The 24949-nt window shown below is 49.3% G+C and overlaps 8 protein-coding genes across 8 annotated transcripts; 4 read left to right on the top strand and 4 right to left on the bottom strand.

Annotated features, from left to right (window-relative positions):
* Positions 1–3057: 3057 nt before the first annotated feature.
* On the top strand, positions 3058–4740 carry N7482_001438 (Helicase C-terminal; the record flags this gene model as incomplete). Its single annotated transcript, XM_056683563.1, has 6 exons — positions 3058–3555; positions 3619–4187; positions 4235–4345; positions 4410–4482; positions 4541–4655; positions 4706–4740. The coding sequence occupies 6 exons, from the start codon at positions 3058–3060 to the stop codon at positions 4738–4740; spliced, it is 1401 nt and encodes a 466-aa protein (XP_056547169.1).
* Positions 4741–4863: 123 nt separating this feature from the next.
* Positions 4864–6473, top strand: N7482_001437 (DEAD/DEAH box helicase; the record flags this gene model as incomplete). The annotated part of the gene is made up of 5 exons (XM_056683562.1): positions 4864–4984; positions 5007–5817; positions 5875–6060; positions 6125–6275; positions 6354–6473. The coding sequence occupies 5 exons, from the start codon at positions 4864–4866 to the stop codon at positions 6471–6473; spliced, it is 1389 nt and encodes a 462-aa protein (XP_056547168.1).
* A 764-nt stretch (positions 6474–7237) lies between these two features.
* On the bottom strand, positions 7238–8182 carry N7482_001436 (uncharacterized protein; the record flags this gene model as incomplete). The annotated part of the gene is made up of 1 exon (XM_056683561.1): positions 7238–8182. The coding sequence occupies one exon, from the start codon at positions 8180–8182 to the stop codon at positions 7238–7240; it is 945 nt and encodes a 314-aa protein (XP_056547167.1).
* A 338-nt stretch (positions 8183–8520) lies between these two features.
* N7482_001435 (NACHT domain protein) lies at positions 8521–11072 on the bottom strand (the record flags this gene model as incomplete). Its single annotated transcript, XM_056683560.1, has 5 exons — positions 8521–9013; positions 9068–9313; positions 9380–9485; positions 9542–10516; positions 10574–11072. The coding sequence occupies 5 exons, from the start codon at positions 11070–11072 to the stop codon at positions 8521–8523; spliced, it is 2319 nt and encodes a 772-aa protein (XP_056547166.1).
* Positions 11073–14791: 3719 nt separating this feature from the next.
* Positions 14792–15694, top strand: N7482_001434 (carbonic anhydrase family protein; the record flags this gene model as incomplete). The annotated part of the gene is made up of 2 exons (XM_056683559.1): positions 14792–15242; positions 15324–15694. 2 exons carry the CDS (start codon positions 14792–14794, stop codon positions 15692–15694), a joined length of 822 nt encoding a protein of 273 aa, XP_056547165.1.
* A 2412-nt stretch (positions 15695–18106) lies between these two features.
* On the bottom strand, positions 18107–20001 carry nfr1 (putative AIF-like mitochondrial oxidoreductase (Nfrl); the record flags this gene model as incomplete). The annotated part of the gene is given in 4 exon segments (XM_056683558.1): positions 18107–18407; positions 18419–19339; positions 19469–19661; positions 19779–20001. 4 exon segments carry the CDS (start codon positions 19999–20001, stop codon positions 18107–18109), a joined length of 1638 nt encoding a protein of 545 aa, XP_056547164.1.
* A 1154-nt stretch (positions 20002–21155) lies between these two features.
* Positions 21156–22415, bottom strand: N7482_001432 (DNA-directed RNA polymerase I subunit RPA43; the record flags this gene model as incomplete). The annotated part of the gene is made up of 1 exon (XM_056683557.1): positions 21156–22415. One exon carries the CDS (start codon positions 22413–22415, stop codon positions 21156–21158), a length of 1260 nt encoding a protein of 419 aa, XP_056547163.1.
* A 280-nt stretch (positions 22416–22695) lies between these two features.
* Positions 22696–23921, top strand: N7482_001431 (J domain-containing protein; the record flags this gene model as incomplete). Its single annotated transcript, XM_056683556.1, has 3 exons — positions 22696–22740; positions 22808–23344; positions 23427–23921. The coding sequence occupies 3 exons, from the start codon at positions 22696–22698 to the stop codon at positions 23919–23921; spliced, it is 1077 nt and encodes a 358-aa protein (XP_056547162.1).
* Positions 23922–24949: the final 1028 nt, after the last annotated feature.

Here is a 24949-nt window from a genome sequence, read left to right as displayed (position 1 = left end):
CGCCAGTTAATTATTACTCGACAAGCCATGGAGGCAGTTATTTTTACCAGCAAGTCGCGGTCGTTGGTACTGAGAATGTTATTAATTGTCAGATCTTGATTCAAGATACGATTGTCACACTCAAAGGCTAGACTTCTGGTTCAAATTTACAAGACTACATTCAACGGAACGCATCCAACATTCACAAGCCCTTTCTTCATTTCAATCGAGATTAGCCATCCCCGCTAAGGAGGAAAATTAACGAATTCCATGAACTCACGAATTCAGTTTGGTCACAGCACACGGGTTGCTGGCTGCAACTTGACCCTCCGGCAACGGCAGTTAGGAGAGGAGAACCTAGAGTATGTTTAGCTCGTTTTAATCGTCACGCGGGTCATCTTAGGGTAGAAAGTGGGAACGTACAGTCAAATCCGACCATAGCATTATCGATAAGGCTTAATCCAAGCGATTGAACAAAAGAAGAGACCCCGGGGGAATTGTACTTGTGCAAGGAGTTACAGCAAAGTTGTTTCCCGACATTACACGCTGACACTGGCGGGGCAGATTTCGCTTTCTCAGGAGTTCGTTGCGCTGGCGAGCAGTACGCGGCCGTATAAATCATTGTTGTAATAAAGAGGAGGCGGCAATTAATCATCTTGGCAGAATATAGGGTAAGAGTTGGAACGAATGGTGTAGATTTCGCTAATGACAAGAGATGAGGGAATACTGATTGGCACCTGCTGCATTTTATATTGCAAGTTACATTGGGGTTCCTTCCACGAAGCATGATAAGATTATTTTCATTTGCAAAATCCCAAATGTTGCTACTAAGAAATCGTCGTTATGGGCGACGACCTAAACATTCCGACAAGGTGTATGCAAAGAAATGGATATCCTGAACACCACCGGATGGTTAATAAAGAAACATCAAAACATTCTATCGCTAAGAGGCTATCTAGCAAAGTAGTACACATTCCAAATATAAGCCTAGTATGGCCACACATTCCACGTATAAGCTGGTATGGTCACACATTTCAAAAGAATTATGCTCGTAATATCTTGTTAGCCATAACAATCAGGTTCATTCCCCATTCTATCCTGTCTACGAAAAGGCTATTTTAAGGTTTAAACATCACAAAGACTGACTTATAAGTTTCTTGTGCGCATTGATCCTGAAAAGATCAAACTTTTCCAAAATGTTCTCTATTTTGCTTATTTTCACCCTGATTGCGGGCTCTTTAGTCACTGCGTCGCCCCAACCCTTTTCTTTAGCTGGCACGCCAAAACCATCAAAATGTGACGCCGGGCAGCAGTTGTGTTGCGAGTCTTTACAAAGCAACGATTCACCCGAGGTAGCAAAGCTGTTGGACTCACTTGGTCTCAAAGCAGTTCCGAAGCTTCTCACTGGCATACAATGTAGGTTGGCTGTCGGATTTATGTCCCCACCTCGCAACTAAAACACTAATTTTCGTTGTCATAGGCACTCCTATCCTTGACCCCCATTTCGCGTCAGGTTGCTTGTCACAACCTGCCTGCTGCCATGAAAGTCATTTTGTAGGGTTTCAACCTATTTCTAGAGATCTGCATGAGAGGCTAACCAACTTTCATAGGGAGGAATTATCAATGTTGGATGTTTTGCAGATCCTTCGTTATAATATACTTGAAGTAATTGGTCTGAAGGCAAAATATACAATTCAAAGTTGGCTTATGTGAGATTTCATGCGGGGTCATTTCAAGTTCTCTATAATAAATGACAAGTGGCTCCTTATCAACGACGATTTAAAGACGAGACTCGCTGACGCGCCATTTTATGAAGATCTCGGTTCTAGTCTCTATAACAATAAGTGGTGTACCGCGATACAACTGTTTGCTGCCGAGCGTCAATTTGGCTCATGGTGCATCGACTACTTTGCAGCACTATGTCTCGAATCTGGGCGAATCTGCCTATGCAAGAGTTCTAATCCTTCTCTTCGTGCCTAGGACATAAGATTCTAAGATATAATAATTAATAAAGCTAGCGCTAGAATACAGATATAATAAGCTTATAGAGTATTATAGTAAAACTAATAATATTCTAAAAATTATTACAACTATCTTCGGCCTATAAAATAAGCTTAAAGTTATTCTTAATACTAAAAAAGAAGAAATACTAGGTGCTATAATATCAGAAGCCCGCCAGACTTAGATCTAGTCTTACTAGTAATACTATATAGAGATATAATTAATATTAGTTACCTAGTTAGGGTTACAATGGAGCCGGCTGGAAGAACAAGGTGCATTCAACGAAACAACTAAAGTGAAGAAGGAAGAAACTATGAAAGGGAATCTGCTATTATATAGAGGGCTCCTATACAAACAGGCCCAATCGGATTAGTCGCTTCCTTCAGTCACACGTCCCTTAGGTGATCTCCAGGTCCATCGTCTATCAGGTGTTCTCTATTTTCTAGATAGACTCAAAATTCATTATTTCTCCGATATAACAACATCCACTTCTCCAAAGAGATATGAGTATGTTATGATAGATTAGGATAACTCCGTAAGAGCTAGAGCAAGGTCTTGGATCGAAGCTACTAGTAAAGTCTCCCTAATACTTAGATATCTTGTGGGATTCGACTACTGATCGCTTCCGATAAGACTCACAGGTTGTCGGTCGTAGTTCTCCCTATCGATAAACTATCGCTTTGAGTATCTTTCGTTCCGTGCTTCAATCACATAGCAACATTCCTAGATTCTTGCGGCCACCTTCCAAATTTCAGTTGATACTCGATACCCATTCTCCTGGGGATTTCGAGGAAGATACTGAACAGTGGTCGTTTCTCACTCTGACGTGTCCCATTTCACTCACCGCTTCACTAAGCCACCAGTAGCCAGCCGCGATGTCGAGGATCCCTGTCGAATCTTGCGGTGAGTCGTGAAACTGTGGCAATTTGCTGCGCCCGGCTGAGCCTCACCCCCTGTGTGCGTAAGCCTCGTCGCCAGACAGCCCCAGGATACGTACCACGCTGATAATTTTGCACCTAGGAATTTCATCAACTCGAAGCCCGATTTGAACGATCTACACTGGGAGTACTGATTACAATGGATCAGTTGCTGGGCTATAGTGCGACAGATCTGGCAAAACGAGATTGGGAACAGCTCAAAACCCCACCTGCTGTTGAAGACTCAGATCCCAAACCCAAGCGACAATGTGTAGAGAATCCATATATGACCCCTTGGGTTTCTCCTTCAAGTAATCAGTTTGGTGATATTGATTTGTCCTCTCCTCCAGACAATGGCAGAGCTACGTTTGAAGACATGCAACCCATTGAAGAATTTGAGTCGATGTTTTCTGCTGGGCCCCTCACGAATGAAGCGCAAGAAGAGCCGTCGCTGAGCCTCATCGAGCATTCCGCAAATCACTGGCTTCTACTGCCAGACACTGTGGATATTGAAAACCCCCTTCCCACACCCAATTCGGGGTACAGTGACTCATGTCTACAAGACGAGAAGACTCCCGTTCCAACGGTCTGCTCAGAACACGATTTTAAAATGTCCCAGACACCTTCCAACAGTCCCTATGATGTTTGCTTTGGAATGGTCAGTAATCTTTCAGTTCTTTCAGATAGCCGAGCTGGCATCAGAACTCACACATTTGTGCAGGTGGTACTCCAGGCATCTTGTCACAGTTTACCAAAGGGAACCGAGGATTCTGTCCCTGTTGACTTACAAGTGGTGGGGGATGTCTTGAAGCTTTCCGGTGGTTCTCCAAAGCACAATGTCGGTCTCTTACATTCGCAAGCACTGGGCAAGCTTGCTCATGATTGCAAAGTCACATTATCTGCCAGATGTGAGCGGCCAAAACAGGAGAAAGCTTCGAGGATGACGCTAGGTCATAAAGATACGCTGGTCAAAATCGTGATTTATGGTCTCTTGGACGAGACTGACTTAGTGAACAGTATTCTTTCCGACGGTGACATGTTTCTCCAACATCCAAGACAAGGCGATACCTCTGTCCCGTATCGGAACCCCCAGTTCTTGGTAGCCCCTGGAACAGAAATGCCTCAGATCGAAGAGCTTGATACTGGAAACCTGTTACACTCAACAGACCTAGATCGAGCCTTGGATAACCCATGGAGTAGTGAAGTGTTCCAGGCCTTCGATACCGTTGATGGTCCTGCCACGTTCGCAGCTGTTGAACAAAGCCCGCGTTTGCAGACGAAGCTCAAAGAGTAAGCTGGGTACCCTCTATATGCTCTCTGTGCTAATAGGTCGCTAGACACCAAATCAAAGCACTTTCTATGATGACCGAAAAGGAGAGTAGCGTTTTTGTAGGGGCACATTTTCCTCCTCTTTGGCGATTTTCGCGGGATCTTGCCGGCAATGTTAAGTATGACTCCCACTGAATGTATGTTCACGGATTTGGATAACATCTCACTGCTTTGCTTCTACAGATATCATCACACTATTACTGGGATGACATCAGACGTTCAACCTCAGCCCCCTTTGGGAGGCATATTGGCTGATGTGAGTCGTCTTCTAAGGTTTGTAAATCGCATGAATAGCCCTCTCTTACAAAGAACAGTCAATGGGCCTTGGAAAAACACTCAGTATACTCGCCCTCATCGCGTGGTACCTTGACAGCCCATCTCTAGACAAATTTGGGCCTCGCGCAACTCTTGTCATTACCACCCCCTCAAGTGAGTATCTCGTATCACTTCTTGGAAGCACTTCATTAACATTTTACCAGCCATCCCGGGATGGGAGCAACAAATCTTGCGGTAAAACAGTATCGTTCAAGCGACTTTTCAATCAGAGGCTAAAGCAGACATTAGGCATTTTCGGCCGAGACAGATTAACATAGCCGTTTTCCATGGATCAACCAGGCATAAATTGTCGTCAAACTTGATGGCCAACGACATCGTTTTGACGACGTATGATACTTTGCGCAGCGAATGGTCGACTTCTCGATCAGATAGCGTTCTATATCACAATCACAGCGGTTGGGCGCGTATAGTCCTTGATGAAGGTACGTATTACCCCTTGAGGAGACAGAAAGGTTCTGGCCAATTTGCTGATGATTGTCAAAAAAGCTCATCATATTCGGTCTCGTTCCTCACAGATCTTTCAAGCGACATGCGACCTTCGGGCTAGATATCGTTGGTGTCTTACCGGAACTCCAATTCACAACACACTGGACGACTATGCAGCCTTGCTAGCATTCATCAGAGTGGCTCCATTTACCGGTCCCAGTGGAAAACTCGCGTTTGCGAATTTGATCGATTCCCCCTTACATTCTTTTGATAAGCATGAAATTGGAATTCGACGTCTCAGGAAACTCATCGCTGCAACTTGTTTACGACGTACAAAGGACCACGTGCAAGATCAGCTGCGGCTACCATCACGCATTGAAAAGGTGCATTACATCGATTTGACACATGAAGAGCGCAGAATCTATGATTTCTTCAAGTCTCGAGCGTCTTCCCTCGTGGGGAACTTAAGTCAGAAGTCACACATGGATAAGACATCCTGGTCAACCATGTTGTCTATCATTGGATTTCTAAGATTGATTTGCAACCACGGAGGACAGCTTTTACCACAAGCTGCAATAGAAATGTACAACAAGCAAAATCCCTCCGCTGTCCACCCACTATCCAAAATTACGAGGCCATCCGAAGTATCGACATGCCCTTCTGGACTATCGATTGATTCCCTACCTGGCTCTCCAGAATCACTAATGCCCTTTGATAACTTGGGGCGGACTGATTATCAGCCTTCATCAAAAGTTAGCGCATTGATAGGGAACATTCTGAGCGAGCAACTCGTGAATAAGTCAATTTCTGAGGGAATTCCCGTGAAAAGGTAAATCCCTTGTCGATTAATCCTTGGAAACCGTCTAACTGATATGTCAATTCCCAGCGTCATATTCAGTTTCTGGACAAAAATGCTCGATCTCATTGAGATTGCCTTGAGAAAGAATGGCATCTTCTTCCAACGAATTGATGGCAAAACATCAGTTGGACATCGATCTCTTGTACTGAAAAGATTCAATGAAGACCTGAACTGTACAGTCATACTCGCTAGTATTGGAGCGGTTGCGGAAGGGTGCGTTGCCAATTCACAAATCGCGCGACTGCAGTGAAAGCTAACAAGATTGCAAAATTTTTAGTGTCGATCTTACCGCTGCAAGCAGTGTTCATCTCGTTGAGCCCCAGTGGAATCCTATGGTCGAAGCCCAAGCTGTTGATCGAGTACATCGCATTGGCCAATGTCGCAGCGTGACAGTCACTCGCTATATCGTAAAAGACTCTATCGAGAATGTAAGACGCCGGTTATTGTGCTTATTGCAGCTATTGCAATGTTTCTTCCTGATTTGTATTGATATTCTTTTCTTTAAGTACGTCCAAGGGATTCAACAAGCCAAGCTGAGATTCGTTCAACAATCATTTGGTGATACTAATACAGATCAGGAAAGTCTCAAAAATGCCCGTCTGCAGGTGAGTATTCTGATCAGATGATCCTTAAGTTCTAGGCAGTAGCGGGAAACTAATATCATACAGAAATTGTCTCTACTGCTAGCATAGCTTCATTCAAAGCACATTTATACCACAAGTGAGCCAGAAAAAAGGTGGATGTGCGCTTTATGGAAGCGACGGTGGTTACGAGATATTGTTCACTTCTTGATTGGGTGTGGGTTAGACTGGACCTTGTCGGATCGCTAATTCAAGGGGTGCCAAGAAGATGGGCTGGTCGTGTATTCCAGGGGCCATGGATTAGCGGCAGGTGATTGACAAAGATGAGAGGAGAGAAGAGACAACTTATCGCCTTCTAGGGATCACACCTCCCCTGTAAAGCGATTAGTACGTTCAGTAAGAGATGTGCAAGAACGCCAATTACATATAGCCTCTATCTATGCCCTCTCCAAAGAACCATGGAATCAGGACAATCAACAGATCAACGATGGGCCGCGGTGCAGGTTCTCCTTTCTGACGGGTTCTTGAACAGAGAAGAGCCGTGTCCAGATCTTGGGAATACGTGAAAAAGAGCTGTGCCGGGGCTGGAGGCTAAGCTCGTCAACTGGCTCAGTGGTCGGTGGCTAGAAGGGTGCAATCCATTTCAAAACCGAGGAGAAGCTTCAGCTCGCCCGAGTACCGCCGAACTCTTGAAGGCCTACTGCCTAAGCTGAATCCTCTACCGAGTCGCCGACAGCCGATAAGTACCAGGCCCTGTCAGCGGCTGTTCGTAAGCTTCCAAGTCTCGGATTCAGCTTCAAGGTGGTCGATTATGAGTCGATAGGACGGGTGCCCTTGGCTTGCAAATTATTCGATCGCTCCGCCGCTGTCCATTCAACAAGCTCATTCCAGCTAAACGGTAGCCACTTCGAGATACTTTTGGCTCCAATCTCCATGCTCACAGATTTAGGCCCCCCGTCCTTCTTTGGTCGATAAGATGCATTCGGATCTGCACCCGCGAGAAGCAGAACTTTCATCAGCTCGGCTCCTGCTTTCGTGTTCTTGCCTGCTGCCATCAATAATGGGGTCCTGATAAGTTCACTTCCCTTCGTGCTCTTGGTCTTGTAATCCACAACTGCCCCATTCTTGAGCAATACGCGTGCTATTGAAGGAGCGCAGGTCGTTGAGGCTATCCGCCTCAATGCAAGGCTTAGCTGATGTCGCGAGAGACGGCCACAAGTCACGTTTTCTTCCAATAGGTCTGCAAAGCGCTCTTGCTTAGCAGACTCCGTCAAACTTCCGAGTAAGCTCTCATAAATAAGACAGTGAGATTCGAAATCACCTGCTTTCTTCTTCCATATATCGAAGACTAGCGACGACTCTGAATTCGCACCGAGTTTCATGTAATCCACTCCTTCCCTCAAATGATATCTTGGTTCGATTTGGACTTTAGGAGCTAGGTACTCCAGAACTTCGATATTCTCGCCCCTGATTGACTCACAAGCACATGAGATAACATAATATTGTTCGCTCCGTTGCGTATTATGGCGTTTTAATCGCTCCCAAAGGAGTTGGAAAATCTCTAGTTTTCCACAGAATGCTGCTTCTTTGGTAAGAGCTCCCCATGGGGAAGGTAGCTTGAGTTTTGGCAGTAGTGCCTGCAATTCGACAGTCATTCCCATCGCGATGAGGTCCGAGATCAGAGGCACAATGTCATCCTGTTCCGGGGTTTGTATTATTTGGATAGCCTTCAGAGGCGCATTTAGATGACACATGCTCTTATGTTTTTGGAGTTGATTCGCGGATGAGAACCCCAATGTTGAGAAATCACAAGAGGGATGTGGACACTTGTATACCCGGCCGTGATTTCGACAATGTGTATCGCGATCCGCTCTAGCCACGAAGGCCACTTGAAGGGGCTGACAGATTGCATAATTGCATCTGAAGATGCGCTCACCATACAGCTTCTTCAATCTTGTGCAATTGCAGCTTGCCTTATGAGGTCCTTTCTGACAGAGTAGGGTTTCGAAACTCTCGTGTATGAGCATTGAAACGAATGATAGGTAGAACGGATCCAAGTTAGTCCACGAGTCATCTTCCAGAGTGTAGGTGGTCAGTAATCTTTACATTCTTTTCTGAATCTATAGATCAATTGCTTGAAAATACCTTCATCGTCATCTTCTACCTTCCAGTCGCCCACATCCATGCGGCGAAAATGAAGCTCCTGAACGAGAAGCCGTTGTAGTGCCGGTTCCTTCTGTCTTAACGTGGAGAACTCGTGATCTGATTGAGAACTCAAGTCCACTGTACCCTCGAAATTTCCGTTTTCGCATTCGTGGGCAAAATGTTTCAGCGCGAGAAGTAGGGGCTCTGGTAAGTCGCAGCTGCCCAGCAGCCTTTCGCACTCTTGGAGCAATACGATCCATTGAGTCGTAGCAAACCAATGTAATCGATATAAGCCGGTCAATATGTTTTCCTCAATCATTTCAGGCTCGATTCCAATGTCAAATATGTCGGATGACAAGTAATAAAGACAAGTCTTAGTCATCTCGGTGGTCGCTTCCAACGCGTGAAGAAACGTATCATTTTCTTTGTCGAAGAGATACCTTCCTCCAAGGATTAGTGCTGTCCTTTCATGTGACAGCGATGAATGAGCTTACTCCTTGACTGTGAAGTGCACAAAGCTGACATAACCGTTTGATATCTCCACAATAGGCCCACAGAGCCCGACTACATTTAGCAAACTCTCCGATCGGGGCAAGTCTCTCTTGCCATCGGGATCGAGACTCAGAGCAAAGCTCATCTCTTCCACAGTGATTGAGACTGGTGTGCACCCTATCCATCCTAACGCTCGTCGACACAATGTGCTCGATGACGGTGGTAGTTTGTTTAAGCGGTCAAGAACCCTAGAATATCTTTGATCCATTTTCAGAGTGCAATTCAGTATATCTGTTCAGAGACGAGGGACGTACGCTTCGTGTAAGTCTTCCGGGAGAACTCTGAGCTCACTTTTGACCATCTCTGAAGTGTAGCACATCTGCACATTATCCATGACGACTCTCGCGTAGAGAAACATTCCTAAAAGGTGTTAGCCCGCAATTTCAGACATGACTAGTCTTGATGCTCAGAAATACCTCTAGCTTTAGTTGAAAGCGGAGTTAGTAAGCTTTTAATCTCCCCACAATCCTTTTGGTCATAACCTGACTGGCTGAGCCAATTTTCGGTTGTGACCGAAACATATGCGTGGATACATCCGCTGTTTCTCTCATCGACGCGGATCTCTTTGGCAGATGCCTTCTTAAGTGTCCTACCAATTTCTTCTTGTGCTCTGCTGCTTATGAAGAGTTTCACTTCAGTGGAGTCGTCCAGCACCTGCAGAAGCTCATTCAGTATGTCCACCATGTATTCACTTTTGGAGACCTCATCTAGACCGTCAAGAATAATGTAAGCCGGTCCGACACATTTGAGTAACTCTGTTAAGGTTTCGCGAGCAAATCGGGTGTTGCTTTTCAAATTTCGTTGGCTCGAGCGAAATGCATTAGAGATCTTGGCACGCAAATCCCTCTTCAGTGATTCATTGAATTGGTCATCACCAATGGCGAGTTGAAACATGAGGGAATGTATGATCGAGACTGGAGTCACATCATTTCCTCTGTAGCTCAAGAATGCAAAGAGCACGGTCTTTGAGGATTGTCTTAGCTTTTCCACCATCATAGAGGCGATATGAGTTTTCCCTGCGCCAGGGATACCTTGCATCCAGAGGACTCTTGTGGCGGCGTTACTCGCATCCAGCCAGTAGTTCAAGACCTGTTCTCGTTGAAGCCATCGGCCGGTTCTCTCACATATTCTTCTTTGGAGCCTATCAAGCTCATCGTCGTACAAGTTCGGCGAAATGTAGGATTGCACGCTGAGGAAATCTTGCGCCTCCTGAAACTCGAAAGTCCGTTGCCAACGATCCATATCGGCAATTCGAGCCGCACGCGCTTCGCTGATGTTCGCCAAACTGACCTCCTCCGTCATCAGCAAGGAATGTCGTTCGATGCTGCTGACGACAACGTTGATCTTGGCTTTGTACCTTGGCCACACTGAATCGAAAACGATAACCCAACCTGGAGAATACTTAGCAACATAGAGAAATTATAGGCAGAAATATGGGAATATCAGACGTTTTGCCGCGAAGAAATTCAACACGATTTCGTAAAAGTCCAAGATGTCCTTGTAAAACAATACCAGTACGTCAAGAACTCGATCGGTAGTCTCGAAAATATTGGTATAAGCCTCGAAAAGAGGCAGCTTGTTACCGATTCCAGTTATCGCTTCCACGATAGCATCGAAGGACTGCGTCAAATTATCTGACATTTGCAGAAGGAGCTTGATGGGCCCCCATATGAGCGCCAGAATATCGGGCTTGGCTTGGATGAACACTTCGATGACGCCAGCATATTGCTTTAGTCGGTCTAAGTAAGGCGCGATCTTGCAAAGGTGCCGTAATCCCTCGCGTTTACTCTGGTCCTGCTGAAGCTGAGCAGCGAACGCGTAAACCTCATCAATTGATTTGATATTGGATACACTGTTGAATAGAGATGGGTCCTTCAGTGAAGCCAAAAAGTCTTGTTTGGCGTTCTGGAACGCACCAGACAGACGGGGTGCGACTTGAGAAGTCATGGCACTCGTCAGAGACAGTCTCTCGCTGCAATTTCCGCCGCTAGTCTGTGTCTTTGTGGTCTCTTGTGAAGGTGATCAGCTTCTGCTGAGACAAATGGGGCTCCGTCTTACTTAAGTCCCAAGGCGCTTAATCACTAGGTACCAATGCATATACACCTCAAACATGATTGGTCGGCCAGCGACTGGGTTCTTGATCACTAACATGTTCGCGAACCATGAACCTTGGGCCGCTAGATATTCCATAAGACAAGAGAGTATATCGAGATTGATCTAAAACAAAAACATACAAGAAGCCGGGATTCGCATGTGGTAATACACCATGCTGCTACTCCTAAATGACTTTATAACCCCAAAGCTGCAGTGGGTATTTGGGCCCAGTCTGCCATCCAAGCACTCCGCGTATCCACCTGTCCTGCTGCATTCCAACAGAGGCTCGTTAGGCCAAGGCAACATTGAAGTCAGCCTGACCCGCTTGTTTGGCTTTTCCTAGGCTGAATTAAATGGTCTAAATACGTGTAAGGAGATAGGTGTTATCACTTGAATTCAGCTGAGGGGGCAGTGCGCGCGGGTGGCGCACCAGAGCCTCTCACCCACTCTCATCTAGATTCTCAACCTGCCTATTGTGCACCCATCCTGCTCACCCCTGTCGCGCAACCGTAAAGCGGCGCTTGCCCAACTCACCCGGGCGACACCACACCCCCCCGACTATTGTCCATATCTAAGCCATACATCGGCCAATTACAGGAGTAGTATAGTGGGTATCACGTGCGAATGTTGCCTGTAATATATTTTTGTTTTTATTTTTGTTTGCTTTTTTTGTCTTCTACGAAGTCTTTTTTACTTACGCGTACTTGGTATATTATTCTTTTTATTTATTCCGATTATAGTTGATGCTTAGCTCTATATCGCTCTAGCGTTTCTTATTGGTATACATATTAGCACTACCTAAGGCCAGGAATACTTCTACTTATAGGAAGACTAAAGCTAAGAAGGCATAAATACCTACAACCCTACTCTTGTACTTCATAAAGATCTTGAATCCTCTTGAGTCTATTCCTCGTACATACGACCATAGGGTGTGGAGAACAGGGCTTCCCGTCCGCTCAGCCGTACTTAAGCCACACGCCGGCCAGTTAGTAGTATGGTGGGTGACCACATGCGAATCCTGGCTGTTGTATGTTTCTTTTTTTTCCTTTTTTCCTAAATCTTTGGATTCATTGGGACTATAGAAGTGCCCTTGTCGCTTTTCCCTTTAGGCCCTAAAGCTCCTCTATACTTCATAAGTGTTTCCGGCTGCGTGGCTGGCTAGGTGCGCGGTTCGTTTGGGAGTTACGTTATAGACCAGTGAGGTTACTTTAAAAGAAAAACAACCTTGCTTAGCTATCGTGGTATATGTAGAATGTATTGGCTTTAATTCCCTAACGAGTCATTTCAAGTTACCCATATTCTCCCATGAAATGTTCTAGTGAGGGATCTTGAAGTGGCGGAGGAGATTTGGCAATCTGGCTTGATCCACACCCAGTCCCTTTCTTCCTTTTGCTTGTGCTTCGTCTTCATCTACCACTTATATGACGAAAGCCGTGCTACTGCCGTAGAGGGCTGACCTCAGAAGGCTAAGATGGTTCTCGCTCATGCTTCCTATGGCTCTTCCTCCAGATCATCGCTTTCTTGCATTATTGGCCGTCTACCAACGGCTGGTACCGCCCACATGAGCTAAGAATGATCTCCAGAGCTTCGAACGTTTATAGATATAGGATATTGATACTACCACCACCCCTCCTGCCACCGTTCATGCTTTAGAGTCTAGGCATCAATCATTTCTGGTAGCATATTCAAGCCTCATTGTTCGGGTGTTTAACATAAGTTATTTAACTACCCACCGGCCACATGCCATTTTGTTCAGCCGAAGACCTCCAAGTCAGGTTTGCTTAGTAGGATCACCAATTTCCCGCCTATTAGCTCGCCTTCTCTTCGTTCAATTGAAACAACCCCTCCACGCTAACTACTACGAAGGACCCTTCGATCTGCGCCGCCGACGGGGGCTTCCACGCCCTCAACGCCCTCCTTTCTGCAGCCGCATGACATACTCGAGTGCTAATGGCTCTTACTGGGCTGAGAAGTCAATTATCGTGGCCTGAGTGCTTTACTGTGTGCTCTGCTGCGTGCTCTGAACAGATGAGGAATGCGGTGGGTGATTTTATTGATCTAAGCCTATTCTGAGAATTCAGGTTAGGGGAGGTGGGAGCAGGTAAAAGGAGGATGGGGGTTGGCAGTATCGATTCCCTGTATATATAGACCAGTCTATATTGCATCGACTGTATCTCTCGGCCTAGGGGCTCTAACTATAGGGACAGTATCTATAACACACGTTAAGACGACTCCTGCAACAGCCAACTTGAGGGTCCGTTCAGTCAGCAGTGGGCCACCTAGAGCCAATCAGACCCATGAGCTATAAGTTTGCTCCAAGTCAGGTGCAGTTCGGCATACCTGACGATCTCTCGACCTGTCTTTAGGAAACGCCCACCGAGACACACCGTCCCAAGGACTACAAAGAAGGCAAGTTTACCCTTCAAGCTTGACTAGAAGCCACCTTTGACTAGAATGCTCTACCACGGCCCATTGAAATAGAATAAAGAAAACATAAAAAAACTGAAAAATTCCATTTCTCCTAGACCGAGTATCTCCGAGGTGACCCCTACAAATTGAGACTAATTGTACTTCAACAGGCTAAGAAAGCCATCAGAGGCAGAGGTTCTGACTCTACTCGGGGGACGCGGGACTTGTCGATCCTGCTTACTTTGGTTAAGGGCATCCCGTTTCTCCGAAGCCACGCCCCAGGGATCTGGATGAACAGTAAAAGTACATAGTGCAGCACGCCATTGACGACCGGTGAGTCAGCAGTAGCATAAGCACGAAAAGCGATCACATACCGTTTTCTTTCGAAAGTTATACCAAATTTCTGCATACAGGAACCCTGCGAAGTCTAGCAAAGCCGATTGCTTATTTTTATACAAAGAAGTCGATATAATCAAACAAATAGGGAGCTGGGGTAGACTAGAAATAAGCAAAGAATATACAATGTACCTCGGGGATTCCGTTTAACCCATCCGGTCGATGCTGGATCTGACTGAATAACAAGACGGAAGTCCTCCGGTAAGTCTGAACCCGAACTAATCCAGATGTCGTAAGCAGAGCTTCTGGGCACGCACCCAGGATTCGTGTTCGTAATGGACGGAACTCACACAATACGCGGATCGTACCCAGCAACAAATTCAGTGGAGATCGGGACCAGCGTGCAATGGGACTCCAACGAAACTTGGAGACCCACTCCCGAAGAGCATGTGGCGGGCTCTAGGACGATTGAGGCATCCAGATCCAGTACTCAGCTCTCCATAAAAGGTACTAAACCTTTATTGTCTACGCGTGGTCGATCTTTATCTCGATCAGCGATTTATTGATCTCGTTTCCGCATCTTAGACTGTTCGGTGATGCCGAGATTGTCTTTAACAGTGGGGTTCTCTTCATCAGAGACCCCTTCTACGGAAAACAGCTAGTCAGTTACCCGTATTGGCCTGGAAGAGGGTCGAAGAGGATCTATGTATCTCAAATTTCCATACCGCTGTTGGGTGGCGAGAGTATAAAGATCCCATTTCCCGGCACAAATCTTCGTCGACAGGACATAATCGTTTTTTGTTTCAATCTCAATTCCGTCCGTCAAAATGAAGGTTGCTGCTGCCATCCTCCCCCTCCTCACCGCGGTGTCCGCTTCGTGCCTTCACGGCACCTCGCTGCTGCCCCGTTCGGCCGATGGCACTGTCGACATCAACTCCTTCAACTACACAAACCTCGGCGGCCCTCTTAACTGGTACGGCCTCAACAAAGAGAAAAACAGCGCTTGCTCCACTGGCAAACGTCAGTCGCCCATCAACATTGTCACCGAAGACATTGACTATGCTGCCGCCAACTCCGTTCAATTCAACATCCCTAATGCCGACGACATCAAATTTGAGAACCTTGGGTCCGGTCTTGAGGTTGTCCTGACCAACGGTTCCCTGGTCACCAAGGCTGCCTCCTACAAGCTTGCTCAGTTCCACTTCCACACTCCTAGTGAGCACCGCATCAACGATGAGTACTACCCCATGGAGGCTCACTTCGTCTTCGAGAACACCGGTATGTCCATCTACAGTGTAGTCCTGATTAAAGACCTTCTACTCCTTGAAGTTTAAACACTTGTACTAACATTTGCTCTAGCTGGCGCCATCGCTGTCGTCGCCTTCGTCTTTGAGCTCTCCCAGTTCGGCTATTCCACCCCCCTGTTCGACTCCGTCTTTGCTCACATTGATGACATCGCCACTCCTAGCATCTACACCAAGACTGGCCACCTCGACTTCACTGCTCTCAGTCGGCACCTGAAGACCCACGGTATCTACCAATACAACGGGTCACTCACTACTCCTCCATGCTCCGAGAGCGTGGCCTGGTACCTCAGCACCGAGCCTCTGCCCTTGAACGTGCAAAGGGTCAACGCCGTCAAGCATGTTCTCAAGTTCAACGCCAGATACACACAGAACGCCCTCGGCCAGGACAACCTCCTAGAGGTTGCCGCTGCTGAGCTGAACTAAGTTCTCGATCGGTGGATATAAGCTGGGCGTGAGATCTTAGTTAATGACTTGGAGCAAATTTGAGGTGTGCCCAGAGATATATATAATTCTGTAATAAAATATGAAACAAAATATGGAACAAAAGATGAGACCTAAATATAAGAGACCTAAATATGAGACATAATATGACACTTAAATATGAGACAAAATAACGCACTACTGCTTACGGCGCGTACCCCAAAACACAGTACATGTGAAAAGTTAACAATTCCATATCTCAATAGCCATGTATCTTTTAGATGAAATATTGGATTGTAATACATATCTGTTTTGGGGAGAGCGACATAAGCGGGAAGTACATTACCTCGGAAGGAATAGTTATAGCTCAGCAAGCCACTGATGCCAAGAACTCAGCAGTCACACTATAAGCCTTATATATATGGGGGACACGGCTCACTTCGGCCGACCACTTTGCAGGGGTAAATGCCGGTAGTTCCGCTCGGGGCACGGATCATGACTTTGCGCCGTAGCGGAAATATCGTGAACGGGACAAACATCCACATGTACCCTCGAGTATCCACAAGTGTCCACAAGCGCGAGATTTGTTGTGCAAAGAGCCTTCTAGAGAAACTTCAACCCGAAGCCTCCTGAGTGCCGAGGTTCTCGAGACGGAATGCGAGATGGTCTAGGGACGCTTGTCCTCTTGTAGGTCTTGTGAGGGGGAGACCATACTAATTCTTCGGGTACGGACTAAAAAAACCTTCAATCCAAGACTACGTGGGAGTGCAAAAGTTTAGAACTATTACCTCTCACCGCCTAAAGCCTACCGCCTACTCCGCCTACCTGGCATGCGGGCGCGTCCTATACTATTACCATATGGCCCGCCACATAGCCTACCTCACTGCCTACCATAATATACGAATACGCCTCATATACGTGTAGGTAGGCGACGGCCTATCTCTCTGCCTAGACTGGCCGGCCATGGGAGGTTTTGGATCTCGCTATTTTAGGTCTTATTGCTTGGCAGCAAGGTCTTGGCGTCAAGTGAATAAGTTTCAAACTTATGCACTGCCACTGTACCACGACACATGCGTAGACACCCAAGAACACAATTTTCTTAGCAGGAAAAGCCGTTATTTGGTGTCATGCTCGAATCCGAATACGAACTGGGTGGGCGTGGACGTGGCCAAGAAGTCGGAAGTTCCTGCGGATGTTTGCTGCCTCGGCCATTTGGGAAGCCAGTAGGCCACGAGATCACTTCTTGCATAAGCAACATCAACATCACCGTATGCTCCATGTAAAATGGTTTTTAAGTACAAGATCAGGGAGCCCCTCATTTACCCAGCAACTTTCCCAATCCGCATGGTGCATAGCTTTTATATATTCCCAGTACTCAGGATAAAACCCGGTCATGCCCCAGTCAATTATGCCGGCGATCTTATCACCTTTGACACTGATATTTCGTGGGGAAAGGTCCGCATGGGTAAGGACAATTTTATGGAACGGCATTGCTCGAATGACCTTAGCAACGTGATCAACCCAGGAACTTGTTTGACTCATGTTCATTGCCCGGATCAAACCGTTGTTGAACTTATGCTCTGTTTTGTATGGGCTAAATCTGTCGTAATCTGTACAGGAGACTGGGTCTTCATAGTGAGATCTATCAACAGCCCTGATTAATCCGCGTTTAAAAGATCTGATCGAGGGATCTTCACAGTGAGCATTCCCTCCATCCTCCGTGGCGAATATTTTGTTCATTCTAATATTCGAAGCCACACTAGAAGGAGTGTAGGAAGGAGTGGGTAAGAGGCGAGGTGATGAAAGAAAGATGGAAGGTTATATTTACTTTCGCCCAGGGGTGGCCGACCTTGAATACCAGGCTCTACCATTGGATTGGAATTATAGGTAAAGGAAATCTGCCCAACGAACTTGAATACTACTACAGCAGGAGCAACTGCTGTCTGGGAGCCGCAGAAACAATATGATTGACCCGAAATGGGGATTTTCGATCTTTGGATAGTGTTCTCAACTGGAACAAGAGAGGATGAGACTAGCTCTGAACGTAATTACAAGACACACGGGAAACCAGATCACTGGCGCAGAAAAGCAGTAAGAATAGGATTGGAGAAGACAAGTTGAATACGAACACCATTTCACTGAGGAGGCACCCACCAAGAGGGGGAATTTATACAACATCGAAGCGAAGCTGCAGAGCATCGTCGATATCCCACATAATTAAATAGCTTACATAGAAACTGTTTCGATAGCGTCACGTTTCATGTTCATATCCACTAACTCAAATTCCCCTCGGCCGTTACTGACTGATTGATTGGGATCCAAGGTAAACGAGGATCAATCACACTACTATGCTCCCGCTTTCCTTTCAATTTCCATCGACTCCAGCCCGCAACATCTACAATCTCCCTTGCCCTCTCACAGATTAACAGCCAACACATCCACACCATCAGCAATCTCCTTCTTCCCCGGCATCAGCCCCCTCCTCATCAACTCCGCACACTTCGACATAATCGGATCCATACCCATCGTAGCAACAGCAACAACCACATCCCCCCGAGCATAGAACGCTGCAAACTTCGCCTCCCTAAGCTCCCCCTTGACCACGATATCATCATAATCATTCACCGTATTCCCGCAATACCGCATCTGCGCGCCCACTGCAGACCAGAAGATCGGGATAAACGACTTCGGCGGCAACGACGCCAGCGGCGCCCGTCTAGCATGCACGATTGCGCGCGCCACAATCCGTCCCGCATTCTGCGCGACGTTCCAGTGCTCGATGCGCACTGGCTTGCCTCCCCGTCGGGCCCGTAGTACGGGAACGTCGCGATGTCGCCGACCGCGAAAACACCGTTCAGCTCGGGGACAGCGAAGTGCTCATCCGTCGCAATGGAGCCGTCTTTCTGCAGCGACAGCGCGTTATTATCGCGCAGGAAATCCGTAGCCGGGCGCACGCCTACGCCGAGAATGACCAGGTCGGCCGGAAGCACGGTGCCGTCTTTGAGATGGACGGCGCCGACGGCGGTGGGGTTCGCGTCGGAGGCCGTGGCCTTTTCCACGTCTGCCGATAGCTTAAAGGCGACGCCGTTCTTTTCGAGGTTCCGCCGGAGGACTGCGCCGATTCGGGAGCCTAGCACGCGCTCCATAGGCGCGGACTCCATGCCGACGATGGTCACGGCGTGGTTTTGGGCGAGCGCGTTGCCAACCTCCATGCCGATGAAGGAAGAGCCGATTACGACGATGTTCTTCTTCGAATCCCCCGCGGCGGCGAGGATATCCTGAACGTTTGACACGTCGCGCAGGGCAAAGACGTTGGATAGCTCGTCACGGAAGCCTGGAAGCGGCAGAGTGCGCGGCTGGCCGCCTGTTGCCAGGATAAGGTTCGTGTAGCGATGTGTCGAGCCAGTGGCTGTGGTGACGGTTTTGGCAGCGAAGTCGACGGAGGCAACTTCATCTTTGATGATGTCAATGCCGGCCTCTGTGAACCACTCTCGCGGGCGCCAGAGAATCTTGGCTGGGTCGGCGATTAGGGCTTTGGAGAGCTTGGTGCGGTCGATGACAATTTCGGGCTCCTTGGAGATGATGGTGATGCTGCCTGGGTATTTTAGTTCGCGGAGTGTCTGGACGGCTCCAATTGTGCCGCTTCCTCTGAGGGGGCGGAATACGGTTAGTCTTGGGTACAATATCTTAGATCCTTCAAGAGGGATCTGAGGGAAGGGGAGGGGTTTGTATGGCTTCTGGGACGATGGACATGGGATGATGGGTGATTTTTCTTACCCGCCAACTACCACGACTTTCTCTTCAGCATTAGAAACAGTGCATTTGCTGACTGGATTGCGCTGGCCGGCTTTGATATCCGATTCAGTGGCGCGAATATATACGCCGCCATCACGCTCGAGGATATCGAATTTATTCAGAGCGTTGAGGGCCGGTGCATCTTCGACATCACCGGAGCGGACCTTGAAGCATGCTGGGGAATATTTCTGCGTTAGCATTGGCTCATCATGATCAGTTCCTTTCATCATGCCTTGTTTCCACCCTCTCCATTTGCGTGTTACTTGATCGGAAGGGAATCATTGAAACATACCGCCATGCCAGGGGCACCTCAGCTGCCCATCCGGCGCGAGAACACCGCTCTTCAGCGGCGCCCCGTAGTGCGTGCACCGCGGGCTCATCGCATGCACCTCGCCGTCGAGTTTAACTACGAGCACCTTGCCATCTGAGATGCCATCAACCTCGCATTCGATTTTCTCCAGGGGCGCGAGATCCGCAAAGGAAGCAAGGCCCTTCAGCTTGTATTCCTGAGCCATGGTGGCGAGGGGGCGAGCTTGAAGATGACGGAGGGGAGTTGTCCGTCTTGGTAGATTGGAAATTGCGGGTGTCTGTCCAGACAGACTGCTTGATGAAGATAATGGAAGAGATCGATGAAGAGGGAAATGTGAGGATCTGGATGTTGACGCAGCACAAGTCGATGGACTAGACCTTGAGGCTAGACCTCCACAAGAGAAACTGCGGACGGCACTCGAAGCAGACGAATGAGTACAGCAGGGACAGGAGCAGCTGGTGCAACCCTGACAGCCACACCGACACCTTTGGGCTGGACGTGCAGGAGAATTGATTGGTGAGTAGCGGTGACGCAGGCCAGTAGAGTGGGGGAGTCGGTTGAAAGGGAGGGGCCGAGGCGATGAGACCATCAGGGTCAATGGGAAGGTAATTGATACGGGGATTGGTACGGGGAGAGGCAGGGGTGGTAAGATAAGTTACGGGTCGATCAAGGCCGGGGCAAGTTATAGATTTTGAAGTTGGTTGCTCATTCATTTATAGCTCCTTCACCCCGACATATGACGGAGTAGACGTGGAGGATGGTCAAGTATACAGTTGAGGTGACATCACGGTGATCGCGGGGATTGGCCAATCAGCGGGCAGGATTGGTCACCATTTCCTGTTCTCCGCTTGGTTCTCACTCAACACTCCCCGACGACAACTCCGATTGTGTCTATTGCCTGAATTCCAAGTTCTACTGAATTTTTGGCAGCATACCAGGATGACATTGGTTGTCTTTAGACATGCTAATCTGAACACCATCTCAAGCTTCGGTCAAGGTAGCCCACTACTGGCGCATTCTCGAGTATAAGGAGCGGGATCCCTCTTCTCGTTGTGCGGACTGGGGGTGCTCGGGAGTTATGAAGATGTAGAATCTAGATATTGATCGTTGCAGTAGATTGGTAGCTCGGTTGAAGCCAATCTAATAAAGGGTATAAAAGACAATGTGGTTGATGGGTATAGTATATAGTATTGATTGCTCTTCAAGTGACATGTACACATTTGGCATGAATCTTTTAAACCGGAACGCCCACCAAGAATGTAAGTCGAATGTAAATGGCAAATATCAGAACAAGGCAGCAGCCCCAGTGCAATGCTGCCAACGTTTACAAGCCAGGCCCAGTCCAAGACCAGCTGAGGCTTATTTTTTGCTCTTCTCCTTTTTCTCCTTCTTAGGCTTAGACTTGTCCTTCTTCTCTTTCTTCTCCTTCTTCTCCTTCTTTTCGACCACCGCCTCAAGCACAGACACATCTTCAGCGCCAGGCTCCTCAATCTCCACAACGGAAACATCCTGCACCACTTCCGCTGGCGGCGCACTCGAAATCGGCACAACGCGAGCCGTCGACTTCTTCCTCGGCGAGCCCAAGAACGACGGCGGCAGCGCCTGGCCCTGCTGCTCAGCCAACAGAAGCTTCTCCTCCTCCTCGGCCGTCAGCATAGTCCCCTCAATACTCAAGAAACCGCGATCCCGCTCCGAGCCCGGGATAACATCGACATCCACGACGCGGAAGCGCACGTTCCCGCGCACCACATGGCCCGAGACAGACTGGAAGTGGCCGGAGGCAGCCTCCTCCTCGGCATCGCCCTCGATATCAAGCTCGTCAGCCGCCAGCGCCGTGGGCCAGAACAGCTCTTTTTCAGCGTCGAAGCCTGGCGGCGCGGCCCCGACCCCGGTCCCGGACTCATCGTCCGTGACCGGGTCTGTGGCTGTGTTCTCGGCGGGGGTTTCGCCGTCCTCACCGGGCGGCACCCAGGTCCACGATGTGGGGAGCCGCTTGCGCTCGATACCGACGGAGAACAGGTTGAAGACGACCGCGCCAAGGAAGCCCTCCGACTGGACGTTCACCGTGCCCTCAAGAACTTGCCCGCGCTGCGGGCGGAAGACGAGGAACGTCGCTGTCAGGTAGACGTACAGCACGCCGTACTCGTCGGCGGTCCGGGCGAGCGTGAGCGGCTTGGGGTTGGGGTCAGATGAGTTGCGGGATGTGGAGGATGGCGGCGTGGCAGAGATGGAGGCGTTGGAGTAGGCCATAACGATTCCCTTCAGCGGGGGATAGTACGTCAGCAGCAGCGGGGAGAGGTGCTCTGCGAGCAGCGAGGCCAGCGCATGGGTTGGCGAGATGGAAATTGGCGCCAGCGGCAGGTATATTGTGGCCGTGGTGAGGGCGAAGGGGGACTCGGACGATCCAGGAGAGGTGACGCTGGCTGAGGCTGGGCGGGTCTTGTCCGTGCTGGAATTGGACTTGGACTTGTCTTTCTTGCTTGTCGACTTGCCGCCGTTCACCTCGGTCTGCTTGCGCTTCTTGGACGGCGAGGCGTCCTTGTTCTTATGCTTGCGCTTGCGTTCCACATCTGTGGGCGCGGCGGGTGATGTGTCGAGGTCCATTGCGTCGACAGCCATTTTGAACGCAATTGAGCGCTCCGCAGAGCTGGTTGCTGTACGTTGGATGGATAGGCGGGCTTTTTTTTCGGAGGGCTTCTTAAAGATCGAGGACTTTTTTTGTGCCAGTTTGCGTTTGGAGCAGGCGGTGGGTTCAGGCGGTGAAGGGGCCAGGTGGGTTACCGCCCGGAGCGTTGTCGCTGGGGGCGGCGAGTCTCATCAAGTCGCCAGGTGGCCCCAGGGAGATTCGGGCTGCTGTTTTCTTTCCTTTCGTTGAGTCGGTGGCTTCTGTGGATCTGCCATGGCGTCGGTTCTTCATTATATCGGCTGGGCATTTCTTCCCAATGTAGGTGCATGTGCTTAATGCGGAGCGTACGCGCTTTGTATACAAAGCGCACCGTATACTGACCCAGCGCTCCTCGCAGTATGCAACTTCCTTCCTCCAGAGTGTCTATTATGGCGTCACCATTCGCGCCGGTGAACCTCGTCCCATGCCCCAAACGCCACGGTATGAGCGCCACCGCCGTCGTATCTTCATTTTCGTGATTATCAGCTACCTCGTCTACACACTCTACGAGACCTTCCACCAGGTCCAGGTCGCAGGCGACTACTACCAAGTCCTCGGCGTGTCACCGTTCGCCGACGAGCGTATAATCAAATCCCGGTTCCGGAAGGTGGCCGCCCAGTTCCACCCGGATAAGGTCGGGCTGGACAATGGGGCAGAGGCACAATTCATCTTCCTGCGACGCGCCCAGGAAACGCTGGTCGATCCGGTGAAGCGGTTCGCATACGACCGTTTCGGCCCCGACATGCTGACCTGGGGCGACAAGAAGACCATGCGCGACTTTTTGACTGCGTCGCTGTCCCGCGTGATCCTCCCGCAGTACGTCGGCGGCTTCGCGACAATGATCGTGATGAACTGGCTGTGGTGGGCGAATTGGGGGCGCTATGTAAGTTTGGCCACCAGATGGAATGCAGAACGACCCCCGAGCCTCCAGATTGACAATCCACTAACACGCATCGACAACCCAGTGGCGCTTCTATACCTTCGCGGCCATGCTCACCCTCGAGCTCGCGCTCATCACGCACCCGCAAGCCGTCTTCATGCCAACCTCCTACCTCCCCTCCGCCCTCCGCGCCTGGATCCCCGAAGAACAGTCCTTCTACCTCCTCCCCTTCCAGAGCCTAGCCATCGCGCGCCGCGCCGCGATCACCTTGCACATCTTCATCTCGCAAGTCGCGCCGCCCAGCGCCCGCACCGGTAAGGGCGAGATACTGTCCCCGCAGACTATGCAGCGGATGGGCCAGCTCGTGCAGACATCGCGGAAGACAGACTTCGAAGCCACCCGGCTGATGCAGCTTGGCCTGGCGCCGTTCCGGGGCGACCGCGAGAGTGTGTCTGCGTTACGACGGGGGATGAAGGAGGGTTTGATTCTTGGAGGGGTGCGGTCTAGCCCGGAGGTGCAGCGGGCTGTTGCGCAGGTTATAGAGCGGAGGAAGGCCGAGAAGGATGGGAAGGCGGATTAGAAGGGACAGAGTGGGAAGTTGGCTGTCTCCTGCACCGAATTAGAGAGATTCTGTGGATTTTGTACATGATTACCCTGGAACCGGGCGTTCCACGTCCCTTCAAAATGAATAATATTCCAACGAATGGTCTTGGCGGTGTATGCTGGACGTGTATGTAGTTCAGGGTGGGTGTTCAACCGTATAGTGTAGAGCGTTAGAGTGTGGAGTGTTATTAGCCCGGGAGCTCGGATGCTTTCAGCCGTGGCGGGTTACCGTTCAGTTTTTGCCCCCTCGATGTGATGGGGTTTTCCGAGGGTGGCGGGCATGATCAAGTTGGTTTGCTGGAGCGGTCATAAAGGCCGAGCGGTCGCCCGTGACACTTTGGCATGGAATCAAGCCATAGTGGAATTGGGCTAGTCTGTCTAGTATGTCCAGTATCTCATATGTTTGTATTTTCTCGATACGTGCATCGAGTGACGCGCTGAGGGTAAGCGCATAGGTATAGACCGCCGAATGAGCGATTTTCGGGACGCAGCGGAGCTGCGCCAGGAATGATCCATCAACGGGACTGTAGGACAATATTACCGAAGACGGTTCACTAGGGTTGGCGATCTAGCTTGGAATGTCTTGGGACCCGGTTCTTTTGCTCGATTGTACACCCGGTAAACGCCTGGAGCAGTGTGGCATGGCTCATCGGACTCGCAACAGCGAATCGGACCCATCGATGTCTTGCGAGAGATGTTCCCGCAGAGATGTATCACATTAAAGCGAGGAATACTTTGCAAGAGGATATTCGTGGCAGTTGAAGATCGGGGGGGTCTTTGGGGCTGGTATCGGTATTGTCAGGGGCGCGATCACGGAGAGGGCCAGGGGTGCCCGGCCCAAAGTCGGGCGGTAATACCGTGACGGGCAACGCGAAGCCTCACCTCCCTAGCTGAGAACACCGGCGAGACCCCGTTTAGTACCACAAAGTCGCAGAGCGAAGAACCTTTCCATCGCCAGAGACAAGATGAAATCCACGACACATCCCTTGCCCCCCTGCGCCCCCA

Source organism: Penicillium canariense (genome assembly GCF_028826845.1).
Source record: "Penicillium canariense strain IBT 26290 chromosome Unknown utg000001l_segment0_segment0, whole genome shotgun sequence".
Lineage (NCBI taxonomy): Eukaryota > Fungi > Ascomycota > Eurotiomycetes > Eurotiales > Aspergillaceae > Penicillium > Penicillium canariense.
Note: the sequence above shows the minus strand (reverse complement) of the source record. Positions and strands in the feature narration are given on the sequence as shown.